The 21,879-nt window shown below is 70.3% G+C and overlaps 4 protein-coding genes across 12 annotated transcripts in view; 1 reads left to right on the top strand and 3 right to left on the bottom strand.

Moving 5' to 3' along the window:
- The window catches only part of DAG1 (dystroglycan 1), a 37,840-nt gene extending 36,404 nt beyond the window's left edge, over positions 1–1,436 (bottom strand). Inside the window, exons 1-2 of one of the 3 annotated variants that reach the window (XM_084531439.1) lie at positions 1,284–1,328; positions 509–595 (exon numbers count right to left, since the gene is read on the bottom strand). The gene's annotated coding sequence lies outside the window, so the exon portion shown is untranslated. Of the gene's footprint in view, positions 1–508; positions 596–1,283 lie in introns of all 3 variants that reach the window. The other 2 variants (XM_084531435.1, XM_084531437.1) reach the window with 2 other exon arrangements.
- Positions 1,437–1,975: 539 nt separating this feature from the next.
- Positions 1,976–5,736, top strand: MST1 (macrophage stimulating 1). Of its 2 annotated transcripts, none has more exons than XM_084531442.1 (18): positions 1,976–2,047; positions 2,180–2,318; positions 2,400–2,512; positions 2,604–2,718; positions 2,890–3,026; positions 3,104–3,224; positions 3,307–3,425; positions 3,512–3,674; positions 3,752–3,882; positions 3,963–4,065; positions 4,146–4,282; positions 4,372–4,407; positions 4,481–4,592; positions 4,679–4,756; positions 4,821–4,967; positions 5,045–5,151; positions 5,290–5,429; positions 5,500–5,736. In XM_084531442.1, the coding sequence occupies exons 1-18, from the start codon at positions 1,993–1,995 to the stop codon at positions 5,659–5,661; spliced, it is 2,115 nt and encodes a 704-aa protein (XP_084387568.1). In that variant the 5' UTR covers positions 1,976–1,992; the 3' UTR covers positions 5,662–5,736. The 2 variants fall into 2 exon arrangements, with proteins under 2 accessions (XP_084387568.1, XP_084387567.1); XM_084531441.1 differs by having other exon boundaries at positions 3,509–3,674.
- A 48-nt stretch (positions 5,737–5,784) lies between these two features.
- APEH (acylaminoacyl-peptide hydrolase) lies at positions 5,785–14,820 on the bottom strand. The gene is given in 43 exon segments (XM_084531446.1): positions 5,785–6,036; positions 6,115–6,221; positions 6,294–6,396; positions 6,477–6,667; positions 6,746–6,834; positions 6,915–6,995; positions 7,068–7,145; positions 7,283–7,424; positions 7,519–7,607; positions 7,688–7,739; positions 7,822–7,916; positions 8,023–8,083; positions 8,205–8,326; positions 8,397–8,437; positions 8,533–8,624; positions 8,706–8,843; positions 8,918–9,057; positions 9,170–9,245; positions 9,333–9,414; positions 9,499–9,622; positions 9,690–10,113; positions 10,118–10,220; positions 10,287–10,393; positions 10,471–10,573; positions 10,644–10,834; positions 10,944–11,032; positions 11,127–11,207; positions 11,285–11,368; positions 11,441–11,579; positions 11,654–11,742; positions 11,827–11,878; positions 11,957–12,054; positions 12,129–12,189; positions 12,289–12,410; positions 12,487–12,527; positions 12,613–12,704; positions 12,791–12,928; positions 12,999–13,165; positions 13,239–13,314; positions 13,395–13,488; positions 13,569–13,695; positions 13,771–13,900; positions 14,748–14,820. Coding segments are annotated over 43 exon segments (4,644 nt in total). The 5' UTR covers positions 14,760–14,820; the 3' UTR covers positions 5,785–5,915.
- Positions 14,821–16,112: 1,292 nt separating this feature from the next.
- The window catches only part of BSN (bassoon presynaptic cytomatrix protein), a 69,718-nt gene continuing 63,951 nt past the window's right edge, over positions 16,113–21,879 (bottom strand). For 2 of the 6 annotated variants that reach the window (XM_084530358.1, XM_084530363.1), the window contains exons 6-12: positions 18,944–21,047; positions 17,898–18,622; positions 17,458–17,551; positions 17,216–17,359; positions 16,988–17,040; positions 16,817–16,913; positions 16,113–16,659 (exon numbers count right to left, since the gene is read on the bottom strand). In XM_084530358.1, the coding sequence (XP_084386484.1) occupies positions 17,000–17,040; positions 17,216–17,359; positions 17,458–17,551; positions 17,898–18,622; positions 18,944–21,047 (3,108 nt within the window). In that variant the 3' untranslated portion in view covers positions 16,113–16,659; positions 16,817–16,913; positions 16,988–16,999. Of the gene's footprint in view, positions 16,663–16,816; positions 16,914–16,987; positions 17,041–17,215; positions 17,360–17,457; positions 17,552–17,897; positions 18,623–18,943; positions 21,048–21,879 lie in introns of all 6 variants that reach the window. The other 4 variants (XM_084530359.1, XM_084530360.1, XM_084530361.1 and 1 more) reach the window with 4 other exon arrangements.

Below are 21,879 nucleotides of genomic sequence, written 5' to 3'. Positions count from 1 at the left end.
TTTGCATTTTCCTTGTTCAAATTAATCATTACCGGAATTAATTCCTCCGTATCAGCCCTCAGCTCACGGGAGGAAAGGCGCAAGCCATCCAGAATCAGCCCTGCAACAAAACTTGAGGACGGCTGTCACCGCCGAAAGCGGCCGGCCGCAGCTCCCCCCGGGCTGGCACAGCATGCTGACCCCCTCCAGGACAACCCCCACCTTATTTCAACCCAAAACGTGGAACAGGCAGCGAGACAACGCTCCTGCTGCCGTGCCACACTGCCAGGGGGCTGGGGGGCAGCACAAAGCACTGAGGCCCCTCTCCTCACAGCCGTGGCTGTCAGCTCCCATGGGCACAGAGCAGGGCACGGTGCTGCCCCCGACACCCTCCCCTGCTGCTGGGGCTGGAGACACGCGAGGATTCCTCCAAAGCCTGTGGAGGATGAGTTCGGTTTGGAGGATAAGGTCGGGTCTGAGCCCATTCCTGCTGTGTGTTTCACAGCACGAGCACGGGGGCTCGCCGTACCTGCCGAGGGTCCAGCTCCGTCTCCTGGGGCGGCCGAGCCCAGCACAGCGGGCAGAGAAAGGAGAAGATTTGTGCAGAATTTACTACCTAGCGTAAAGAAAGGGGCGCTTGTAAGGCAGCAGGCACCCCGAGCACCAGCACCTGGCTGTTCAGGCAGCGCCGGGTGCCCGGGGAAGGTGCTGGGGGTCCCGCAGCACCGGGGCACGGCGTGAGCGGGGGGCAGCGGGGCTCCGCTCGGCGCCCCCAGCCAGCAGCAGCCCCCCCGTTTGGCACAGCACCCTGCAGCCAGGGCAGGGCAGCGCCGGGGCGGGCACCGGGAACAACGAGCGGGGGGCCCCGAGCAGCCCCCGGGCGGCTCCGTGCGGCCCAGAGCCGGGCCGGGCCCCGCCGCCTGTTGCTGGGGGGCGGCCGGGAGCCCCCCGGGGCCGGCTCCCCGCGGGGGGCGGCAGCCCAAGGTCAGCCCCGCCGGGCCGAGCCCCCCCCCCCACGGCCGGGCACGCAGCTCCCGGCACCCCCGGCCCGGCCCCAGCGGGGGCGCACCCAGGCGCAGGCCCAGGCCCAGCCGCAGGCCCTGCCCCCGCCGGGCCCGTTCCGCCGCCCGCTCCCCGCCGCCTCCGTGGCGCTGCCGCCGCCGCCAGGCCCGGCCCGCCCGGTAGGCCAAGGGCAGGGCGGCGCGGCAGGTGCCACCGAGGCGGCGGAACGAGGCGAGGCCAGGCCCGGCCGCTCCGTCCCCACCTCCTCCCCGCCTCCCCCCCCCGGCTCTCCCCGTGCTCACCGGGCCCCGCGGCCGCTCCCCGTGGCCGCTCCCCGCCGCCAGCGGCCCCGCACCCAGCGCACGGAGCGGGCGGCGCGGCGCGAGCGCGACCCCGCGCGGGCGCGGGCACGGACCTGGGGGCGGGGCCCGGCGGCGCCTGGCAACCGGCGGCACGAGCGCGCCGCGGCCAATCGGCGCCCGCCGCCCGCGCTCGCCACGCCCCCTCGCGGCCCCGCCCCACCTGGCCGCGCGCGCGGCACCGCCCCCCCCCCCCTCCTCCCCGCTCCCCGCGCCCTGCGGCCGGCCCGCGAGGCCCCGCCCCTTTCGCCGCGTCCGCTTCCTCTTGGCGCCGCCGCAAGCCCCGCCCCGCACCTGCCGCCGGGACACGCCCCCGAGCACCAGGCCACGCCCCCAACAAGCGACGCCCCCACCAGTTCACGCCCACCAACACAACCACGCCCCATAGTCACCAGGCCACGCCTCTATCCATCAGGCCACGCCCCTACCATCAGGCCACGCCCCCACAATCAAGCCACGCCCCACCCCACAGGCTCCACCCCCACCCAACAGGCTCCGCCCCCAACCATTAGGCCCCGCCCCACCCAACAGGCCCCACCCCATCCACCAAGCCACGCCCTCTTCCGCCAAGCCACGTCCCTTCCACTAGGCCACGCCCCTTCGTCCAGGCCCCGCCCCCTACCGTCAGGCCCCGCCCCCCGCCGCCAGCGCCATGCCGGTGCCGCGGGTGCTGCTGGCCGTGGCCGTGGCCGTGGCGCTGGGCTCAGGTAGGGCCGGGGCCGGGGGGCACAGCGGGGACCAGGCAGCCCCGGGGGGCCCCGCGACCACCTCCCGAGGCTCGCCCCCTGCCCCCGTCTGGCCCCGTACCCCCCGTGCCCAGCTCCCGCCGCGCTCCCCAGGCTCCCGCTCGCCCCTTAACGACTTCCAGCGCCTGCGAGCCACCGAGCTGCTGCCCCTGCCCCCCGAGGCACCGCCACCGCCCGAGCCGGGCCCGGCCGAGCAGTGCGCCCAGCGCTGTGCCACCAGCCCGGCCTGCCGGTGAGACACGCCATGGGGTGAACCCCGTGCCCCCCGGTGTCCCCGGTGTCCCCGGTGCCACCCCGCTGTCACGCCTCGCAGGGCCTTCCACCACGAGCGGCAGAGCCAGCTGTGCCAGCTGCTGCGCTGGACGCAGCACTCGCCCGGCGTGCGGCTGCAGAAGAACATCCACTACGACCTGTACCAGAAGAAAGGTGGGGCTGGCACCGGGGCTGCACGCCAGGCACCCGCTGTGGGGCCACCCGCTGCCCGCCCGGCCCTGACGCCCTGCCCGGCTCTGCCCAGACTACCTGCGGGACTGCATCGTGGCTGACGGCATCAGCTACCGCGGCACGCGGGCCACCACGGAGAAGGGGCTGCGCTGCCAGCACTGGCAGGCCACCACGCCGCACGACCACAGGTGCCACCGTGCCCCCCGGCACCCCCCCAGTGGCCGCGGGCACCAGCCCTGGGCAGCATGGGGTGGTGGGACGCGGGACGGGGCGGCGTGGGGCGGTGGGTGCGGGGTGGGGGCAGCACGGGGGCGGTGGGGATGGTGCTGGGGCGGTGGCACTGACTGGGGGTGGCACAGGTTCCTGCCGTCCCCACGCAATGGGTTGGAGGAGAACTACTGCCGCAACCCCGACCGCGACAAGCGGGGCCCCTGGTGTTACACCGTGGACCCCAGCGTGCGGCACCAGAGCTGCGGCATCAAGAAGTGCCAGGATGGTGAGCGCCGCGCCCCCGGGGACGCCCCGTGCCGCTTGTACCCGCCACCGCTGAGGCCACCCCCCCGCTGTTGGCAGCCATCTGCATGACCTGCAACGGGGAGGATTACCGGGGCTTCGTGGACCACACCGAGTCAGGGACCGAGTGCCAGCGCTGGGACCTGCAGCACCCGCACAAGCACCCCTACCACCCCGACAAGTACCGGCCCTGGGGCGCGCAGCCATGGTGCTGACAAGGAGCGCCTGTCACCCTCACCCACTGCTCCCCGTCTCTCGCCCAGGTACCCCGAGAAGGGTCTGGATGACAACTACTGCCGCAACCCGGACGGCTCCGAGCAGCCCTGGTGCTACACCGTTGACCCCGCGCGGGAGCGCGAGTATTGCCGCATCCGCGTCTGCAGTAAGTCCCCGCTGGTGGCACACAGGGCCGGGGCCGGCTGTCCTCGCTGCCACCCTCACCCCGCTGTTCTCTGGCCACACAAGCAGAGAAGCGTCCACGGCCCCTCAACGTCACCACCAACTGCTTCAGGGGGAAGGGCGAAGGCTACCGGGGCCGGGTGAACGTCACCGTGTCGGGCATCCCGTGCCAGCGCTGGGACGCCCAGGCACCGCACCGGCACCACTTTGTGCCCGACAAGTACCCGTGCAAGTAGGTGTGGCGGGGCAGGACGGGGTGGCCGTGGGCAGTGCCCACGGGCCCGGGCACGCAGCTGGCTGCTCTGCCAGGGACCTGCAGGAGAACTACTGCCGCAACCCCGACGGCTCGGAGGCGCCGTGGTGCTTCACCACCCGCCCCAGCGTCCGCGTTGCCTTCTGCTTCCACATCCGCCGCTGCGACGACGAGCTGGGTGCTCAGGGTGAGCCCCGCTGCCCTGGGCGTGGGGGTGCCCCCGTCAGGGTGCCTGCCTGTGACAGGGTGCTCCCTGCCTGCCCCCAGAGTGCTACCACGGCCGCGGCGAGACGTACCGTGGCCACGTCAGCAAGACGCGCAAGGGCATCACGTGCCAGCGCTGGGACGCCCAGACACCCCACGTGCCCCAGTGAGTGTGTGCAGGAGCCTCCCGGGGGCTGCGGCACGGCCACGGGGACGGGGACAGAGGTGGCGACTCCCTCCCGGCAGGATCTCTCCCGCCACGCACCCTGAGGCCCACCTGGAGGAGAACTACTGCCGCAACCCCGACAACGACAGCCACGGCCCCTGGTGCTACACCATGGACCCCCGCATGCCCTTTGACTACTGCGCCATCAAGCCCTGCTGTGAGCCCCGGCCCTGCTGAACCCCAGCTGCCCCGCGGCGTGCTTGTGGCCACCCTGCTGCAGCCACCCCCTTGCTGTTCTCTCCGCAGCCGGCAACGCGGTGCCGTCCATCCTGGAGAGCACGGGTAGGGACGGGGGGACGCCGGGTGCCACGCGGCAGGCGCGGACACCACCGGCTGACGCCTGCCGTGTGCGCAGAGGCAGTGACGTTCGAGCAGTGCGGCCGGCGGGACGAGAGGCTGCAGCTCAAGGGGCGCATTGTGGGCGGGCAGCCCGGCAACTCGCCGTGGACCGTCAGCATCCGCAACCGGTGAGCGGGCGCCCCGCGTGCCAGCACCGCTGCGCCACCAGCCGGGTGCCCCCCCGAGCTGCCCCCTCTCATGCCAGTGCCTGCAGGGCCGGCGTGCACTTCTGCGGCGGGTCCCTGGTGAAGGAGCAGTGGGTGATCAGCATCCGCCAGTGCTTCTCCTCCTGGTGAGCATGGGGACAGCACGCAAGGCACCGGGTGCCGCCGTGCCCTGATGTCCCCGTCCTGCAGCGACGCGGACCTGTCGGGCTACGAGGTGCACCTGGGGCTGCTGTTCAAGGACCCCGGCCCTGCAGACCCCGACCTGCAGGCCATCCCCATCGTGCGCATCTTCTGCGGTCCCTCTGAGTCCCACCTGGTGCTGCTGAAGCTGGCGAGGTGAGCAGCCGAGCCCCATGCCCTGGCACTGTTGGCACTGGCACCACGTCACCTACGCCCCCCGTGTCCCTCCGCAGGCCGGCCGTGCTGAACAAGCGCGTGGCCCTGATCTGCCTGCCGCCCGAGCGCTACGTCGTGCCCGCGGGCACCATCTGCGAGATCGCCGGCTGGGGGGAAACCAGAGGTACCTGACATGGGCAGCCCCGGCCACGGCATCCCCCTGCCCGCAGCCTCCCCCTGCCCATCCCATGACACCCCCTTCTCACACCCTCCCCCTTCCGTGCCACCCCCCGCCACCACCCCGGGGGCTGGCACCCTGCAGGCACGGCCGACAGCCGCGTGCTGAACGTGGCCCAGTTGCCCGTGCTGGCCCACGGCGAGTGCCAGGCGGCGCTGCGTGGGCGCCTGAAGGAGAGCGAGCTGTGCACCGCCCCGCTGCGCACCGGCGTGGGCGCCTGCGAGGTGAGCGGGGCCAGGGGGGCTCGGGGCCACCCCCCGGGATGGGGGTCACGGCACTCTTTTGGCCCCGCAGGGAGATTACGGAGGGCCCCTGGCCTGCCTGACCGCCGACTGCTGGGTGCTGGAGGGGGTGATCACCCCGTCCCGCGTCTGCGCCCGCACCGACCAGCCCGCCCTCTTCATCCGCGTCTCGCTCTACGTCGACTGGATCCACAAGGTCATGAAGATGGTCTGAGCCGGGCTGCGGGCGGCTGGAGGGGTGGCACCCCCCTGCCTGCCCCCCCGATGCCAATAAAGGGAGTGGAGCCAGCCTCTGTCTGTGTTGCAGCGGGGCCAAGATGCACAGGACAGCACTGCACCAGGTGGCACACGTTTATTTAGAGGCAAGCCCACATCCCCATTTCCATCCTGTGCCGTCACTTGCTCCGCTCTCCTCTGGTCCCGGTGCCATCCCCAGGACCCCCGGGCACTCCAAGGCCACCACAGGTTCTAGGGGCTGTGCTGGGGCTGTCTCAGGTGTTGGAGGAACCAGCGGGCACAGTTCCCAAAAACATCAGCCTCTGTCTCTGTGCCTGCCAGCGCGTGGCCACCCTCCGGGTACCACAGCAGCCTGGGGGTGGGCAGGGGATGCTCAGCCGGTGCCCCAGGGCTCCCTGCCTGCTCCCCCCGACCCCTTTGCCCCACTCACCGTGCCGGCACCCCCCTGGCCCTCAGCACCCGGTACAGCTCCAGCGCCTGCGTGGGGCTGACCCGCCGGTCCCGGGCACCCACGCACAGCAGCACCGGCGTCTGTACCTGCGGCACGAGCAGCGGTGGGTGCTCAGCCCCCAGCCCTGGCCCCCCCACGTCCATCCCCCTGTGCCATACCCGGTGCGCCTGGGCAATGGGCGAGCGCTGCAGCATGGTGGCTACGTCCTCGGCACGGGGCACCCGCTCGAAGGAGTAGGGCAGCCCCAGGGACACGTAGCGCCTGCGGGAGGGAGGCGGGGGGGTGGTGTGGTGCCCAGGGCACGGAGCGATGCAGCACGGCGTGGGGTGGGCGAGCCTCACCAGTCGGGGATGTCAGAGGTGCCCAGCAGGGCGGGCAGGTTGGAGACGGGGTTGCGCAGGGCGCACGCCTGGTAGCGCTTGGGCTCACGGGCGAGGAGGTGGAAGGCGATGAAGGCTCCGTGGGAGCCGGCGAGCAGGGCCAGGCGGCGTGAGTCGAGGGGCTCGCTGTGCAGCGCCTGCTCCACTGCCAGCTGCGGGCGTGGGGCACCCCACGGTCAGCACCCCACCCCGACAGCACCCCCTGCACCCCGTCCCAGCGCCCCCCTGACCTGTGTGTCTACCACATCCTGCTCACCCACGCGGGACAGCAGTGACTCGATGCTGGCCTGCCCGAAGCCCAGGGAGCCGCGGTAGTTCACTGGGGAGAGAGCGTTTGTGGGGTGCCACATCCCCAGCGTGGCACGGGGGACACCCGGCGCCGGGGTCCCCAGCACTCACCCAGGAGCACGGCAAACCCCAGGTGGCACAGTGCAGCCATGCTCGGGCGCCAGCGGGCATCGAAGACGGCGTGAGGGCCACCTGGGGACAGCGGGGACATCACTTGGGGTGCCACCAGCAGCGCAGGGGTGTCCCCGCTGCCCCCTCACTCACCGTGGGGGCACACAACGAGGGGGTGCGGTGCCTTGCTGCCCGGCGGGCTCAGCAGCAGCGCCTCGAAGGGCTGGGTGCCTGCACCGAGGAAGGGGCCCTGCTCAGCCCCCGCTGCCCTGCGTACCCAGTGCCCCCAGACCCTTCCCACCCCCCTTCACCCAAGGGCCCCCAGCTCCCAGTAGCACCCGGGTGCTTGGGGGCCCCTGGGCGCTCACCGCGCGGAGCAGAGCTCTGCCCACCGCAGGGAGGCCGAACCATCAGGGTTTTCCAGGTGATGCCGGGCACCGTTGGGGCGTCCTCCACTGTCACCCAGCACAGGGACAGCTCCTGACCCAACGGTGGCAGCTCTGCCACGACCTGGGGACGGGCGCTGAGTGGCACCGGGGCACCCCTTTCCCTCGGCAAGGTGTCACGGGCACCGCGCATGGTGCCGTGCCACGGCGCTGCTCACCAGGCGGGGTGGGCGGTGTGGGGCCGAGCAGGTGGCTACCAGCAGGTCCCACTGGATGGTGAGCAGCTCCCAGCACCCTTCGGGTGACCCTGCAGACAGCAGCACCCCGATGGGCGCCGGGGCTCACTTTGACTTGCCAGCGCGCCGCCAGCAGCCAGGCGCAGCGTACCGGCAGTGAGGTTGGTGACAGTGGCTGCCTCCGTGTCCACCAGCAGCAGGTCCTGCGAGGGGACAGAGCGCGGGATCCCAGCTCACCACGGGGGCCGTGTCGCAGCCCTGCTCTGTCCCCGTCCCCCAGCTCACCGTGCGGCTGCGCTGCGGGGTGCCCAGCAGGGCTCGCCGGCTGTCGGCTGCCCAGCACCGCGGCGGCAGCTCCGTGGCGTAGATCCCGGTGAAGGCTGCGAGCAGGGCAGGGCACTGGTGAGCAGGGGTGGTGGCCCCGGCATCGGGGGGGGAATCTGACCCCCCAGCAGCACCCAGCCCCGCTGGCTGCGTGGCTCTCACCGCCCGTGGGCTCCTGCACCACGTCAAGCACCGTCACCGTCTGCCGCGTCTGCCAGGTGAGCTGGGGAGAGCCAAGCCCCGACGGGGAAACTGAGGCACGGGGGATTTGGGGACCGAGAGGGATTTTTGGGACCGCTCCTTCCCAACTGGGAGGGGCGGCCCAGCACGTGCAGCCCCCTCACCATCTGCAGCTGCAGGCACTGCCGGTGGGGCCCTCCCACGGCCCCCTCCAGGTAAAGCAGGCACCGGCCGTCGGGGCTCAGCCGGGGCGAGCAGGCGGCACGGGGCTGGGCCGACAGCAGCTCTGTGGGCAGCGGGGTCAGTGCCACGGGGACACCGGGGACCGGGGGCACCCTGGGGTCCCCAGCGCTCACCACAGCACCTGCTGGCCACTTCCAAATGGAAAATGCCTGACCTGGGGAGGAGCAGTGGCTGTCAGAGCTCCGTGGCTACGTCAGCCCTCACCGGGCTGGCACAGGGCGGGCAGCACGGTCACACCGGGGGGCTCACCTCCTGTTGGAGCAGGCGCTCAGCCCCAGGCGGAAGGGCTCGTGCCACCAGCCCACGAACACCACGCCGGTGTCGTCCGGGGACCACAGAGCCTGCGTGAGAGCTGGGCTCGTGCCGGAGCCACGGGGCATTCCCACTGACCCCAGGGCTCTGCCCCCCGTCCCCATCCTGACCTGGCCAGGGGAGACGTGCTCGGGGACACCCTCCAGCACCGAGACGCTGCTGCCCTCGATGTCCAGCACGCAGAGCACGGGGACGCTGCAGGTGCTCAGTGCCTCCCCCCAGTCCTCGCGGTACACAAACTGCTCGCCCTGCTCACGGTGTGGTGTGGTCACTGGCACGCTCACCACGCAAGTGGCACGCTCACGGGAAGCTCACCACCCACCTCCTCCTCCTCCTCCTCTGCCGGCCCGGCTGCCCCTGGCACAAGCCACGGGCTGGGTTTTGGTGGCCTGGGCTGGCTCCTCTCAGCCACATAGAGCAGCCGCGTCTCCGAGCGGGACCAGGCCAGGCAGGCGAAGGGCCCTGGTGTGGGGACAGGGTGCCAAAGCCCAGCGTGGCACGGGCGCAGCCAGCGGGGCCACCAGCCGTGCCACCCTCACCTGCACCCTGGGAGTATTTCGGGAGGGGGCCCTACCCTCTGTGTAGACCCTGCCGTGCTTCCCCAGCGCTGTCAGGTCCACGCCGTGGCTGCGCCCACCTCCGTCCCACACCTGGGCGAGGGGGGGGGCTGAGCACGGGCACGCCGTACCCGCAGCACCCACCTCCCCTCCCCAGCCAGCCCTGGGCACCCGCGTTACCTCCAGCACCTCGTGGCCCTGCAGCGGGCAGCGGGCGAGCACGGCGCGGCGCTGCCCCGACGGCGAGTCCTGGCTGAGAAGCCTGCGGGCGGCAGGGAGGCTGCAGCGGGGGCACGGCCGCACCGCCCCGTCCCGTCCCGTCCCGAAGCCCAGCCGCGAGCCCTACTGGTGGCGGATCTCGGCGCTGAGCGCTGCCCGGCTGGCAGTGAGGCCGCCGTCTGCACGCTGCAGGCTGTAGTGCCGGCTGAACCGCAGGAGCCGCCGGCGGCGCAGGTCGGGCTGGCTGCACTCTGTGGGACGGGGACGTCAGTGCCTGCCTGTGCCGAGAGCGCCGGGGGCGCGCGAGCCCCAACTCACCGGTGTAGAGGAGGAAGGCCTGGCCCCCCCCTGCGGCACCCAGCGCGGCGCGGGTGATGGCAGGGAAGCGGCTGAGCTCCTGGTAGCAGGAGCCGGGGTGGCTCTGCAGCCCCTCTGCCGGCTCCCCCGGGCTTTCCGTGCCCCACAGACTCCCCGAGGCCATGGGGCCGCTCCGCCGCCGTGCTGGGCCGCCGCCGTCTGCGGCTCCACAGCGGGGCAGGGTGCCAAGGCATGTGCAGGCCGCCCGGCTGGGGGCAGTGCCAGACCCGCTGCCTTGTGCGCACCCGGGGGGACTGCGGGGTGCTGGGTGCTGGCAGCGGGACATCTCCACCCTCTGCGGCGTGACCGGCGATCGCAGCACCATCACGGACAAGCCCAGTGCTGAGCTACACCGTTTATTGGGGAGTGACAGTGCCGGGGGCCTCTCAGCACCGCAAGTGCTCCAGCAGCCACTGCACGATGTTCATGAAGCCGTCGGCTTCAGCCTCGACGCCGGCCAGCGCGTGGTTGTTCCCTGGGTACCAGAGCAGCCTGCAGGGCAGAGCGGGGTTAGCGCCGTGCCCGCAGCCCGCTCCCCAGCACCCAGCCCCTACTCACCGCGTGGGGACACCCCTGGTCTTCAGGGCACGGTAATACTCCAGCCCCTGCTTGGGGGGCACACGGAGGTCGTCCTCCCCCAGCATCAGCAGCACGGGCGTGCGGACCTGCGGGGGGCACGGCTCAGCAGCACTGCCACGGGTGGGTGCAGGGGACGGGGACGAGGACAGGGATGGGGCTGTACCCGGTCAACGTAGCGTATGGGTGACTTCTGCAGCATCTCCGCCCACTGCGCTGGGTCCGGCAGGGCAGCCGGCACGTAGGGCAGCCCCGTCTCCGTCAGGCACCTGCGGGCGAGAGGCAGGGGGGGCACGTGCAGGGCCGGGGTCGGGGGGAGCCGGGGGGCGCAGCACTCACCAGTCGGGGATGTCGGTGGTGGTGGCCATGGAGGCGATGTTCACCACGGGGTTGCGGACCACGCAGGCGTGGTAGGTGTCGGGGAACTGCCCGATGAGGTGGCACGCCAGGAAGCCCCCGTGCGAGCCGCCCACCAGGGCCACCCGGCTGGAGTCCAGCAGCTCCTCCTGCAGCACCCGCTCCACGCAGAGCTGCGCCCGTAGGGGACAGGCATAGGGGTGGGGACGTGCCCGCACCCGGATCTCCCTCCCTGGGGGCGCCCACAGGGCCGGGGGGCTCGCACGTCTGCCGGCACCGTACCTGCACGTCCCGCACGTCCTGCGTGCCCACGTTGCCTGGCAGGGAGTTCACGCTATCCTGGCCGAAGCCCAGCGAGCCGCGGTAATTCACTGGGCGAGACGGTGTCAGAAACCTCCTGCCCCCCGCCCCGGACCCTGCGGGCACTGCAGGGGTGCCGTGCCCCAACAACCCCCCCGCACTCACCCAGCAGCACGGCGAAGCCCACGCGGCACAGCACGGCTGGGTACAGCATCCACCCGGCAGAGAAGACGGTGTGGGGTCCCCCTGCGAGGGGCAGGCAGCGGGGTAACACCGCGCAGACACAGCCAGCGCTGCGGGGGGGTTGGGGGGCGAGCTCTCACCATGGGGCATCACGACCAGGGGGGGCTTCTGGGCAGTGGGACCCTCGCTCGGGCGCAGCAGGATGGCATCGAAGTCCAGGCCCCCTGTGGGAGTGGTGGAGGCAGGGTCAGGGCTCAGCAGGGATGGGTGAGAGCCCTGCTGCCTCCGGTGCTCACCGTACTGGGGGTTCTCCTGCTCCGGGGGGGGCTGCAGGGTGCGGATGCTCCAGCTGATGCTGGGCACGGGGGGTGCGTCCTGCAGGCACACCCACTGCACCTGCGCCTCCTGGCCCGCGCTGGGCAGGACAGCGACTCTCTGCGTGGGGAGAAGCTTCAGTGCCAGCGTCCGGGGGGCTGGGGGTCACTGTGGGGACGGGGACATCACCGTACCAGCGTGGGGGGGCAGCTGGGGGTGGAGAACTTGGCCACTAGGAGGTCCCGGTCGATGGTGAGGACAGACCAGCTCCCCTGGGGTGCACCTGGGGAGGACGGGAGGCTCAGACCTGCAGGCAGGACCAGCCCCAGCCCCGGCGCGGCACGGCACAGCACGGCACGGCACTCACCGGCTGTCAGAGAGGTCGTGGCACCCGTCTGTGTGTCCACCACAAACACGTCCTAGGGGCAGGAGGGCAGAGTCCAGCCGGGCACCGCCACAGCCCCGCCACGTGTCCCCGCGGCCCCGTGGCCCCTTACCTGCTGGCTGCGCTGGGCCGTGTCCAGCACAAGCCTCCGGCTGTCGGCCGCCCAGCAGAGCGCCGGCAGGGCGCTGCAGTAGATGCCGGGGAAGCTGCCTGCGAGGGGAGCGTCGTGGCTCAGCACCCCCTGCACTCCATCTCCCCAGACCTCCCCGCGGGGCCGTACTCACCCCACGCCTGCCGCGGCACGGCCTCCAGCACGGTGCGGGTCTGCTCGGTGTACCAGTCGTACTGCGGGACACACGGGCCGGGGGGGCTTTGTCGGGTCCCATCCTGCCCACCAGCCCCCTCTGAAACCCCCTGGGTGCGTTTTGGGGCCCCGCTGCTCACCATGAGGAGGCGGCTGCACTGCTGGTGGGGCCCCAGGGCGCTGTTCTCCAGGTAGGCGATGCGGCAGCGGTCGGGGCTGAGCCGCGGGGACCACACGGCCCTGGTGTCATCCGAGAGCAGCTCTGCAAGGGGACGAGGGGACGCTGAGAGGGTGCAGGGGGCCTGGGCACCGCTGGGGGCTGGGGGAGAGCCACTCACCACAATCCCCACCCGTCAGGTCCACGTAGAAGAGTGCCGAGCTGCCGGGGAGAGGGGGACCGTCACTGCGGGGTGGGCTGGGGGTCCCCCGGGGGTTTGGGGTGCCCGGGGAGGACCGGCACTCACCGGCGGTTGGTGCAGTGCCGCAGCCCCAGGCGGAAGGGCTCGTGCCACCAGCCCACGAACACCACGCCGGTGTCTTCTGGGGACCAGAAGGCCTGCCCGCAGGGAGACGGCGCCGCTCAGTGACGGTGTCACCCCATTTCCCACCACCTCCCCCGTCCCCGCTGTCCCCCATCCTGACCTGGCCGGGGGAGACGTGCTCAGGGACGCCCTCCAGCACCGAGACGCTGCTGCCCTCGATGTCCAGCACGCAGAGCACGGGGACGCTGCAGGTGCTCAGCGTCTCCCCCCAGTCCTCGCGGTACACGAACTGCTCGCCCTGCGGCACAGCCCTGTCAGTGCCACCCGCGGGGCACGGAGCCGTCACCCCGGGGGTGTCGGGGACCCACCTTGAGGGGCGCGTCCGGCTTCTCGGGGCGCTCCAGGTCCTCATCAGTGGAGCAGTCCAGCTCGGGCGCTTTGCTCTGGAAGAAGGACTCGGCCTTGGGGCGCTTCTTCTCCGCCACGTAGAGCAGGTGGGTCTCCGAGTGCGACCAGGCCAGGCAGCCGAACTGGTCTGCGGGGAGGCTCAGGCACCAGCCGCCCTGTCCCCGGGGTCCCCCAGGGCCACCCCAGCCCTCATCCCTCACCGTCATCATAGATGCTGCCGTGCTTGTCCAGCGCCGTCAGGTCGATGCTCTTCACCTTGCGGTTCTGATCCCACACCTGGGGGCGCAGGCACGGGGTGGGGGCAGCCCGAGCCCCCTGCCCCTTCCCTGCTGCATCCCGCTTGCACCCCAGCTCACCTCCAGGAACTGCTTCTCCTTCTCCTTCTCCTTGCCGGCGGCCTTGCGCAGGACGGCCTTCAGCGCCCCGCTGGGGGACTCGCAGCTCAGCAGCCTGCGGGAAGGCCCCCACGTCCCCACGTCAGCCCCACGGCCCCGGCGGTGCGGGGACGCAGGGCACGGGTGGGGACGCACTCGTCCTTGATCTCGCAGCAGGTGCCGGCGGGCCCCGCGTAGACGATGGAGGCGCCGTCGTGGAAGACGAGGTACTGCCGGCACGACTTGATGGTCTCGGCCCGCGCCAGGTCCCGCTGCGACCACTCTGCGCGGGGACAAGGGGACGGGGTGAGCACCCACGGCGCCCCGCGTGCCCCCCGCCCCGTCCCCATCCCCGTACCGGTGTAGAGGCTGCAGTACTTGCCCCCGTACTGCGTGGTGACGTCTGGGCCCAGGCAGGCGGTGCTGAGCCCCGGGTGCTGGCTCAGCTCCCGGTACAGCCCCGCGACCTCCTCCAGGCTGGGCAGCACCTGCGGGACCGGCGGGCTGGCTGCAGGGCATGGGGCTGGGACCAGGGGCATGGGGCAAGGCTGGGGGACCAGGGTGTAGGGGGGGGGATTCTGGGGGTGCCAGGGTATGTGGGGGGCAGTTATTGGGGTAGCAGGGTGTATGGGGGGCTGCTATGGGGGTACCAGGGGACATGGGGGGGTACTATTGGGGTACCGGGGCACATGGGAGGGGGGTTATAAGGGTACCAGGGCACCTGGGGGGCAGTTATTGGGATACCAGGGCTTATGGGGGGTGCTATTGGGGTACCAGGGGACACGGGGGGCTCCTATCGGGGTACCAGGGGACATGGGGGGGTGCTATTGGAGTACCAGGGCACATGGGGGAGTTATAGGGGTACCAGGGCACATGGGGGGGGGCTAGGGGCTATGGGGGTACCAGGGGACATGGGGGGGGGCTATCAGGGTACCATGGGATATGGGGAGGGGGCTACCAGGGTCCCAGGGCACATGGGGGGGGGCTATAGGGGTACTAGGGGACATGGGGGGCAGTTATTGGGGTACCAGGGGACATGGGGGGGGCTTCTGGGGTCCCAGGGCACATGGGGGGGCTATGGGGGTACCAGAGGCCATGGAGGGGGGGGCTACCAGGGCTATGGGGGGGCTATGGGGGTCCCAGGGCACACGGGGGGCTCCTATGGGGGTCCCGGGACACATGGGGGGGGGCACCTGCGGGGCCCGCGCAGGCACCGGGGGGGCTCCGGGCACGGGGGGGGGCTCTGGGGGGGGGGGGGCAGCGCCGGGGACGCGCGCGGGCCGGGCCGGGCCGGGCCCCCCGGTGACGTCACCTCCCCCCCCCCCAGCCCCTCACCACCGGCTCCATCTCGCGGCCTCGGGGGGGGGGCGGCGCCGCTTCCGGGGGGCGGGGCGGGGCGGGGCCCCCCCGGCCGCGTTACGGCGCCCCCTGGCGGCGCGGGGGGGGCGCTACCGGAGGAGGGGGGGGGAGACCCCAACCCCGACCCCAACCCCCCCCAAAAAAAAAACCCCAAACCCCCCGGGGCAGGCACGAGGCGGAGGCGGGTTCAGACCAAGTCCGCGTTGTTTTATTCCGTTCCCACAGAAACACCTGGGGGGGGTGGGGGTGGTGGTGGGGGGGGGGGGCGACTCGTGGTACGCGGTCACGACACGGCGGCGGCACGGGGGGGGGCACGACGGGGCTCACAGGGCACGGCACACACGCACACCGTCACGGGGGGGGGGGCACGCGGCCCCCCAGCACCCCCCGCCCCCAAAAAGGGGCCCCCCAGCCCCGGGTGGGCGGCTGGAGGTGTGCTGGGGGGGGCCGGGGGGGTCCCGGTGCCGGTTACACACTGTACAGGTATTTACAGCGCCGGGCCGGGGGGAGCTGCGGCCCCCCAGGCCCCTTTAGGGCGGCCAGGTCCTCTGCATCCCACACCGCGAGGAGCCGATGGAGGAGGGAGGCCGACGACCGTTTGAAATAATAATTTACAAAAAAAAAAAAAACACACAAAAAAATCAAAATAATAATAATAATAATAAAAAAATAAATAAAGAGTCCAGGCGAAGATAGAGCGAGTGCTGTCGGGGAGCGTGCGGAGAAGCAGCGAAGCCATGCTCTGCGACGGGACGGGACGGGCGCGGCGGCGGCCCTGCGGCGGGGCGAGCATGCCACGGGCTGCGGCTGGAGCTGGGGGGGGACGGGGGGGACCCGGTGTAGCGGTGACGCCCTTGCACGTGACGCTGGAGCTCTCGGCTGTCGACGGGGCTCGTTCCGGAGCCGTGGTGTTTCGTTGCATAGAACACGGGACGGGGTGCGCGGGGCACCGGGGCCGGCGGGACGGGGGGGCGAGGAGCGGGGCGGCCGGGCACGCCGCGGGCATCTCCCGGTGGTGGGGACCCCTCCGCCGGTCCCAGCGGGCCCCCGCGTAATGGCTTAAGAAGGACTTGAATTGCACAGTAAGAGGAAGGATATCGGCAGAGGCGAAGCTCTCCTGATCGTCTTCGGTGGATTGTGCTCTTGTTGTGGCCTCCTGCACTCTATTGCTTCTACAAACAACAGCCCATGTGCTAACTCATCGCACAAAGCAAAGAGGGAAGAGGATTTGGTATAAAGTCAAATAATAAAAAAACATAAATCAATGAAATGAACCCAAAAAAACAAAAAGATGGAAAAATAAAAAGCCCGTTCCCCCCCCCCTCCCCGACAACACCCCGTTTCCCCCCCCCCGGTGCAGATGAGGTATACACAGAACTCAAAGTGGGATGATTAAGGCTGTTCTTCAAAGAAAAGGGGTGCCCGGCAGCGGGGCGCGCCGGCTGCGTGGCGAGGGCAAGCGTGGCCCTTTGAATGCTTCGAATGGCTTCAGGGCAGCGCCCGGCGTCGGCAAAGGCCAGCCCGCGTCTGCGCTGCCTGTCAGAGTCCTATGGCCTCGTATTTCGGTAGTGAAACAGTGTTAGGTCCTAACGGGGCGCGCCGACTCCCTGGGGGGGGAGCAGGCTGCAGTGCAGGGGGGCCAAGGGGCCGGCAGGACAGAGGGGACGGAAAGGTGGCCCTCGGCTCGTGCGGAGGGGAAAAACCTATGAAGATGCCAGAGCTGGGGTTCGGAGGGAGCAACTCTGTGTATAATCTTGAGAAAGGGCCGCGGGTCCCGGCACGGCCCCTGGGCAAGCGGGGGTCCCCCCTACGCGTGCCGCGCCGGAGCTGCTCGCCGCCGTCTGCTGCGTGAGGTCCAGCACCCAGGGGGTCACCCTGCTTTCAAAAGCTGCTGAGAGACAGAGGGAGAGGGGTCAGGGAGGGGATGGGGATGCTGCCACCTGGCCGGGCGACAGGAGGTGATGGGGGCACCACACCACGAAGGGCTGGAGCATCTGGAGCAGCTCCTGGTGCGGAGCTGGGGATGGCACTGGGGGGCGACTCACCGTTATACCCAGAGTCTGGCGCCGTGTGCTGAGGCCGCTGGCTTCTTCATAGGTTTTTCCGCTGCAACGACTCGGTCTCCACTCGCTTCCCCAGCTCCTGCGGCGGGAGGGCGTCAGGGCACGGCAGGGCAGGGACGCACCGGGGCGCGGCATCGGCGCCGCTCAACTCACCTTGTGCCGTTCTCACCAGAACGAAGTGAATTTCTTGCCAAAAGCTGACACCGCTGCGGGGAAGCCGGAGAAGCGTGAGGATGGAAGCGTCCTGATGCATCCCATGCCCAGACCCCAAACCAAAGCCATCGGGCTGTGATGCTGGCGCATCCCGATGGAGGCTCCCGGCCACCCCTGTGGTGCCTGACCCCATCCCAGTGCATCGCCGTCTGCGGGGTGCACCCTTACCTTCAGTCAGTTTGCCTGCTTGTTCTGCTGCCCCTCCCGGCAGGATTTTGGAGAAAACGCTCTCTCCTTCCACCCCAGGCTGCCCTGTGCCTGTGCTGGCGGGGCCACGGGGCCCGGCTGCTCTCGGCCCAACCTTGCTGTCTGCTGGGGGACAAAGGAGGCTGCTGTTAGCAGGGAGAGGCCCCGTGGGGGGGACAGCCAGGTAGCACGGGGGCCAGCCCTGTGCCTCGGGGCGCACTGACCTGCTGCTCCTGGGGGCTGAGCCGTGGGCGCTCTCCCCGGCTGCTGCGGCACCTTCACCGCGGGTTTGGACGCGTCCGTCTGCTCCGCTTTCTGCTGTGAGGCAGAAAATGCCTTCAGGCTCTCACCCTCCCAGCCGGGACGGCAGAGCAGAGCACCCTTTAGGGTGGTCCGGGTGGGTGGGACGTGATCCAGGGCTTGCTGTGGCAGTGCCCGTGTACTGCTCCCCGGGGAAAAAAACGCAAAGTGCTGCGGGGAAGTGGCCCCACAGCCCCAGAAGAGGCAGTGGCGCAGGGCTGTGCACCCTCCCGAAGGGTGCCATCTGGGGTGGCACCTGCATGGACACGCACATATGGGTCCCCTTTTGGTCCCCAACCCTTCCCCTGCTAGCTCCCCGGCTGCAGCAGGGGCTTGCAGCAGACCCAGCCGTGCCCATACTCACCTGTGGCCCCGGGTGCCCACCCGGCTGCGCGTGCGGTGCGGCCGGTGCCTTCCCCGCAGCCTGGCCTGTCCCCGGCTGCTGCTGTGGTGGCCGGGACGAGGCGGGTCCCTGTGTCCTGGGCTGTGCCGAGCCCGCCGGCTGGGCAGCCTGCCTCGCCGCCGGCTGCTGCCGCGCTGCCTGCTGCCCAGCCTGCTGCTGCCTGCCCGCCGGCTGCTGCGCGGCCGTCGGAGCCTCTGGCTTCTGCGCTGGGGCAGGTGCCCCGTGCGGCTGCAGCGTCTTCGGTGTCTTCTGGGGCTCGGCACCGTGGTGGTGCGTGGCAGAGCGTGACGGCGGGGCGTACTCAGAGGCGCTGGGGCCGTACGGTGCCGTGCTGCGGGTCTCGGGCTGCTGTGCCTTCTTGGTGGTGGCCGGCGGCGCGTGGCCGCGGGGCTCGTGGCGGCCGGGATCCCGCGGGTGCTGCTTGGCCGAGCGGCGCGGCTGCTCGTCGTGGCGGGAGGAGGCAGCGTGGCGCCCGTAGTCGCCGTGGTGCCGGTGCTCGCGGTGCTGGGGGTAGTCGTCGTGCTGCCACGGGTCCTCGTCGGGCAGCTCGTCGTAGTCGTGGTAGGTGTGCTTAGCCGGGGGTCTCTTCTGCGAGGAAGAGTGGCCGCCGTAGTGCCTTACCCGCTCCGACCGCACCTCCCTGGGCTTATCAAACCAGTCTGTCTCCTCCTGACCCAAATGATAGGCTTCAGAAACCAAAAACAAACCACAGTCAATCTCTCGCTCCGCAGGCGGGAACGCAGCCCGGGCTGAAGCCATGCAATGAGGCAGGAGAAGGCAAGCAGCTCGTGACACACACAGGGGACAGCCCGCGCCGGCAGGGACGGGGTGGGGCACCGCGCAAGCACCGGGCAGCGCCGGCGAACATCAAACACCCGGACAAGGACTGGAAAGGGGGGAGGAAGGCACGTGTCAAGCAAACTGAGGCCGTGAGAGTGTCTCTGCAGACGAGCATGCCCCGGGGAAGCGCCATGCTCTGGGTGCTCACCACCACGGGTAGCTGTTACCTTCGCTGTCCGAGACAACGCAATGGGAATCGTCCATGCCGTAGCCCTCCTCGTGCTTGTACGAGTGGTTCCTTGGCACATCTTTGATGTGCTCTTGCACATCAGGCAACGAGTGGCTGGAGCAGAACTGGGAGCAGGGGTCCCCCGACGACTGTGGGCCAGGGCCCCCCGCCGAACGTGACCCCCCCACTGACTTCCCCAGGGGGCTGATGGGGCTCTCCTCCTCCGAGGGCTGCGTGCGGACCGGAGCCCGTCCCCGGCTCTGGCTCATGCTGAGGGACGAGGGTTTGGAGCTGCCCTTCTGGGACCTCTCTGCGCCCTCCCGCTCGTAGGACTTGCTCCGACTGACGGTGTCACGGCCGGAGGACTTCTCCAGCCCGTAGCCAGAGGAGCGAGTTCTGCTGCCAGCGGAGTAGACCCGCTCCTCCTCGTCCACCAGGTCCCGGCTGGACACGCCATAGTACTTCTGCTGCTCGTAGACGTTCTTCTTGAGGCCATAGGTAATCTCGTCCTGCAGCTTCTTGGCCCTGGAGGCCACGTTGCTGCTGCTGACCGACGTTGTCACAGCGTAGGAGGCCAGGTCTGACTCCACATCTTTGGCTTCTTCTATGGGAGAGAACTTGGAGATCTTCTGCTCCATGCCCTGCTTCCTGTGCTTGCTGCGCTTCGAGGAGACGACAGCGGGTGCCAGATTCTTGGACGAATGCTTTGGCAGTGCCACGCCGGAGCCATGCTTGTCCGCTCGCGAGGAGTGCCGGTACTCACCGTCCCCGTAGTAGTAGGAGCCCGCGGAGCTCCCCGACACCCTGCCGTTGCTCTCCACGCCCCGGTGGTAGCTGTTCTTCCCGCGATGCTCGGGGCCGTGGTGGTCATAGATATCCTCCTCGGACTCCTCCTCCGCTTTGGCATAGCAGCAGGGCCGGCCGGAGCCCTCGGCATCCCCCAGCTCGCTCTTCTCTTTGCCGTGGCGGCCGTTGGCGCCCGTGCCCCCCGGCTCTGCTTTCTGCCCGTCCACGGCTGGGCTCTCCTTGGTGAGCTCGCTGATGTCCTCGATCATCACGTAGTTACGGGGGATGTTCTGCTCCAGGTTGGTGTAGAGGGACTCGGAGGAGAAGCTGGCCGACGGGCCCTGCGTGACGCCAGCCCTCTCGGCCGGCCGGGCCTCGGGTGCCTTGTACTGCTCGTAGCCGCTGCTCACCGCTGCGGCGCTGAAGGTGGCGTCGGGGACGGCGGAGGAGCTGGTGGCCGCGCCGATGACCTCGTAGTTGGTGGGGATCTTCTGCTCCAGCTCAGCCAGCGAGGTCTGCCGTGGCTTCTGGTGCGTGTCTGACGGGCTCTGGAAGAGCGCGGGCTGCGCTGCAGGCACAGCGGCTGTGCCAGCGAAGGCGCCCTGGGCTTGGTAGGGGTTTTGGGGCCGGAAGCCCGGCTGGGCCGGGGTGCCCAGCTCCGTGTACGCGGCCCCGGGGGCCGGGAAGGCGCCGGGTGAGGCGAAGGCGGGCAAGGGGGCAGCCTGCAAGCTGTCCTGTGCGGTGCTGGCAGCGGGGAACTGGGGGGGCTGCGGGCGCGTGGGCTGGAAGGCGGGGGGCCCTGGTGGGGCCGGGTAGGGGTAGGCGCCGTAGGAGGCGGCGGCGAAGTCGGGGTACTGGGCGGCGGGCGCGGGGCGCAGGCTGGTGCTGTCGTAGGCGGCGAGGCGCAGGCTGTGCAGCTCGCTGTCCGACAGGTAGTCCCGGCGGTCGGCCAGGCCGCGCAGGTAGGGGTGGTCCCGCGTGCCCCGGTCCTTCAGCAGCGACTCCTTGCGCTGCGTGATGCCCAGCTCCAGGTACTTCAGCTTGGCGTCGATCTCCTTCTCCTCCTCGTCCAGCTCCGCCTGCTTCTTCCGCAGCTTCGTGGACTCGTGCTCCACCAGCTTCAGGTCGCGGTCCAGCTCCTTCAGCAGGCTGGCCTTGGTGACGGGTGCCCCGGGGGGGGCCTTGGGGGCCAGGCTGCCCAGGTAGAGCTGGGGGGTGGCCGGGCTGCCCAGGGGCACGTGGGGCTCCTCGGGCGGCGGGCTGGGCAGCGTGCGCTTCACCTTGCGTGCCAGCGGGCTCGACTGCAGCCCACCCACCTGCAAAGCAAGGGAAACCCATCAGCAGCGCGGGTGGCGGCCGCCCGGCCCCCTGGGGCAAGGCAGCGCTGCCCGCGGGGCTGTGCAGAGCGGCCAAAGGCCCCGCACGTGTCCCCTCGTGCCCCGAGAAAGCGGCGTTTACATAAAGCTGTAATAAATAGGATGGAAGTAACAGGCAGGGCACTTTCTATGAATAATTACCAGGAGTGGCAGTGAGCCAAGTGCCAGGCTGGCCGTGGGCGCTCCAGCAGAGGAGCACCGCCGAGCGCTGCGAGGAGCCCTGCGCTTTGCAGCAGGGCTTGGAAACGCGGCAGGAGAGTGGCTGCACGGGGCCCGCTGAGCCAGGGGCTCTCTGAGGGCTGCGTTTCCCTGCTGCACCCCAGGCGGGGCAGCTCATGTCTGGGGACACCGGGCAGCCCGTCCCTTGCCTGCTCTTCCCCTGGCGCTGCCAGGTTGTGCCTCAGTTTCCCCACTTGTGAAACGGGGCTGGTTGCAGATGGGAGCGAGGGCTGCTGCAGCCCAAAACTGAGCTGCACGTTGTGCCTGCTCCTCGGGAGAGGAAGGGGACGCAGCTGGGGCAACTGAAAACCCAGGCTCGCCTGTGGGGTAGCAGCTCCCATCTGTCTCCCCGTGGACAAGCTGTGCCACCTCCACGGCCGCCCTGAGTACCCACAGACCTGGAGGAACCTCCTGCTGCTCGGCTTGGGGCCACGTGTCCACGCACATGGGCTGCCATCAGCTGCTGCAGGGAGCCAACCTTTTAAAATATTAATTGCTGCAGCACTAATGAAACTGAAATGGCCTGAGGTGCCTCCTGGAGCTGTTCTCCCAG

The sequence above is a fragment of the Aythya ferina genome (genome assembly GCF_964211825.1).
Source record: "Aythya ferina genome assembly, chromosome: 10".
Classification (NCBI taxonomy): domain Eukaryota; kingdom Metazoa; phylum Chordata; class Aves; order Anseriformes; family Anatidae; genus Aythya; species Aythya ferina.
This window is presented reverse-complemented; position numbering and strand designations above follow the sequence as displayed.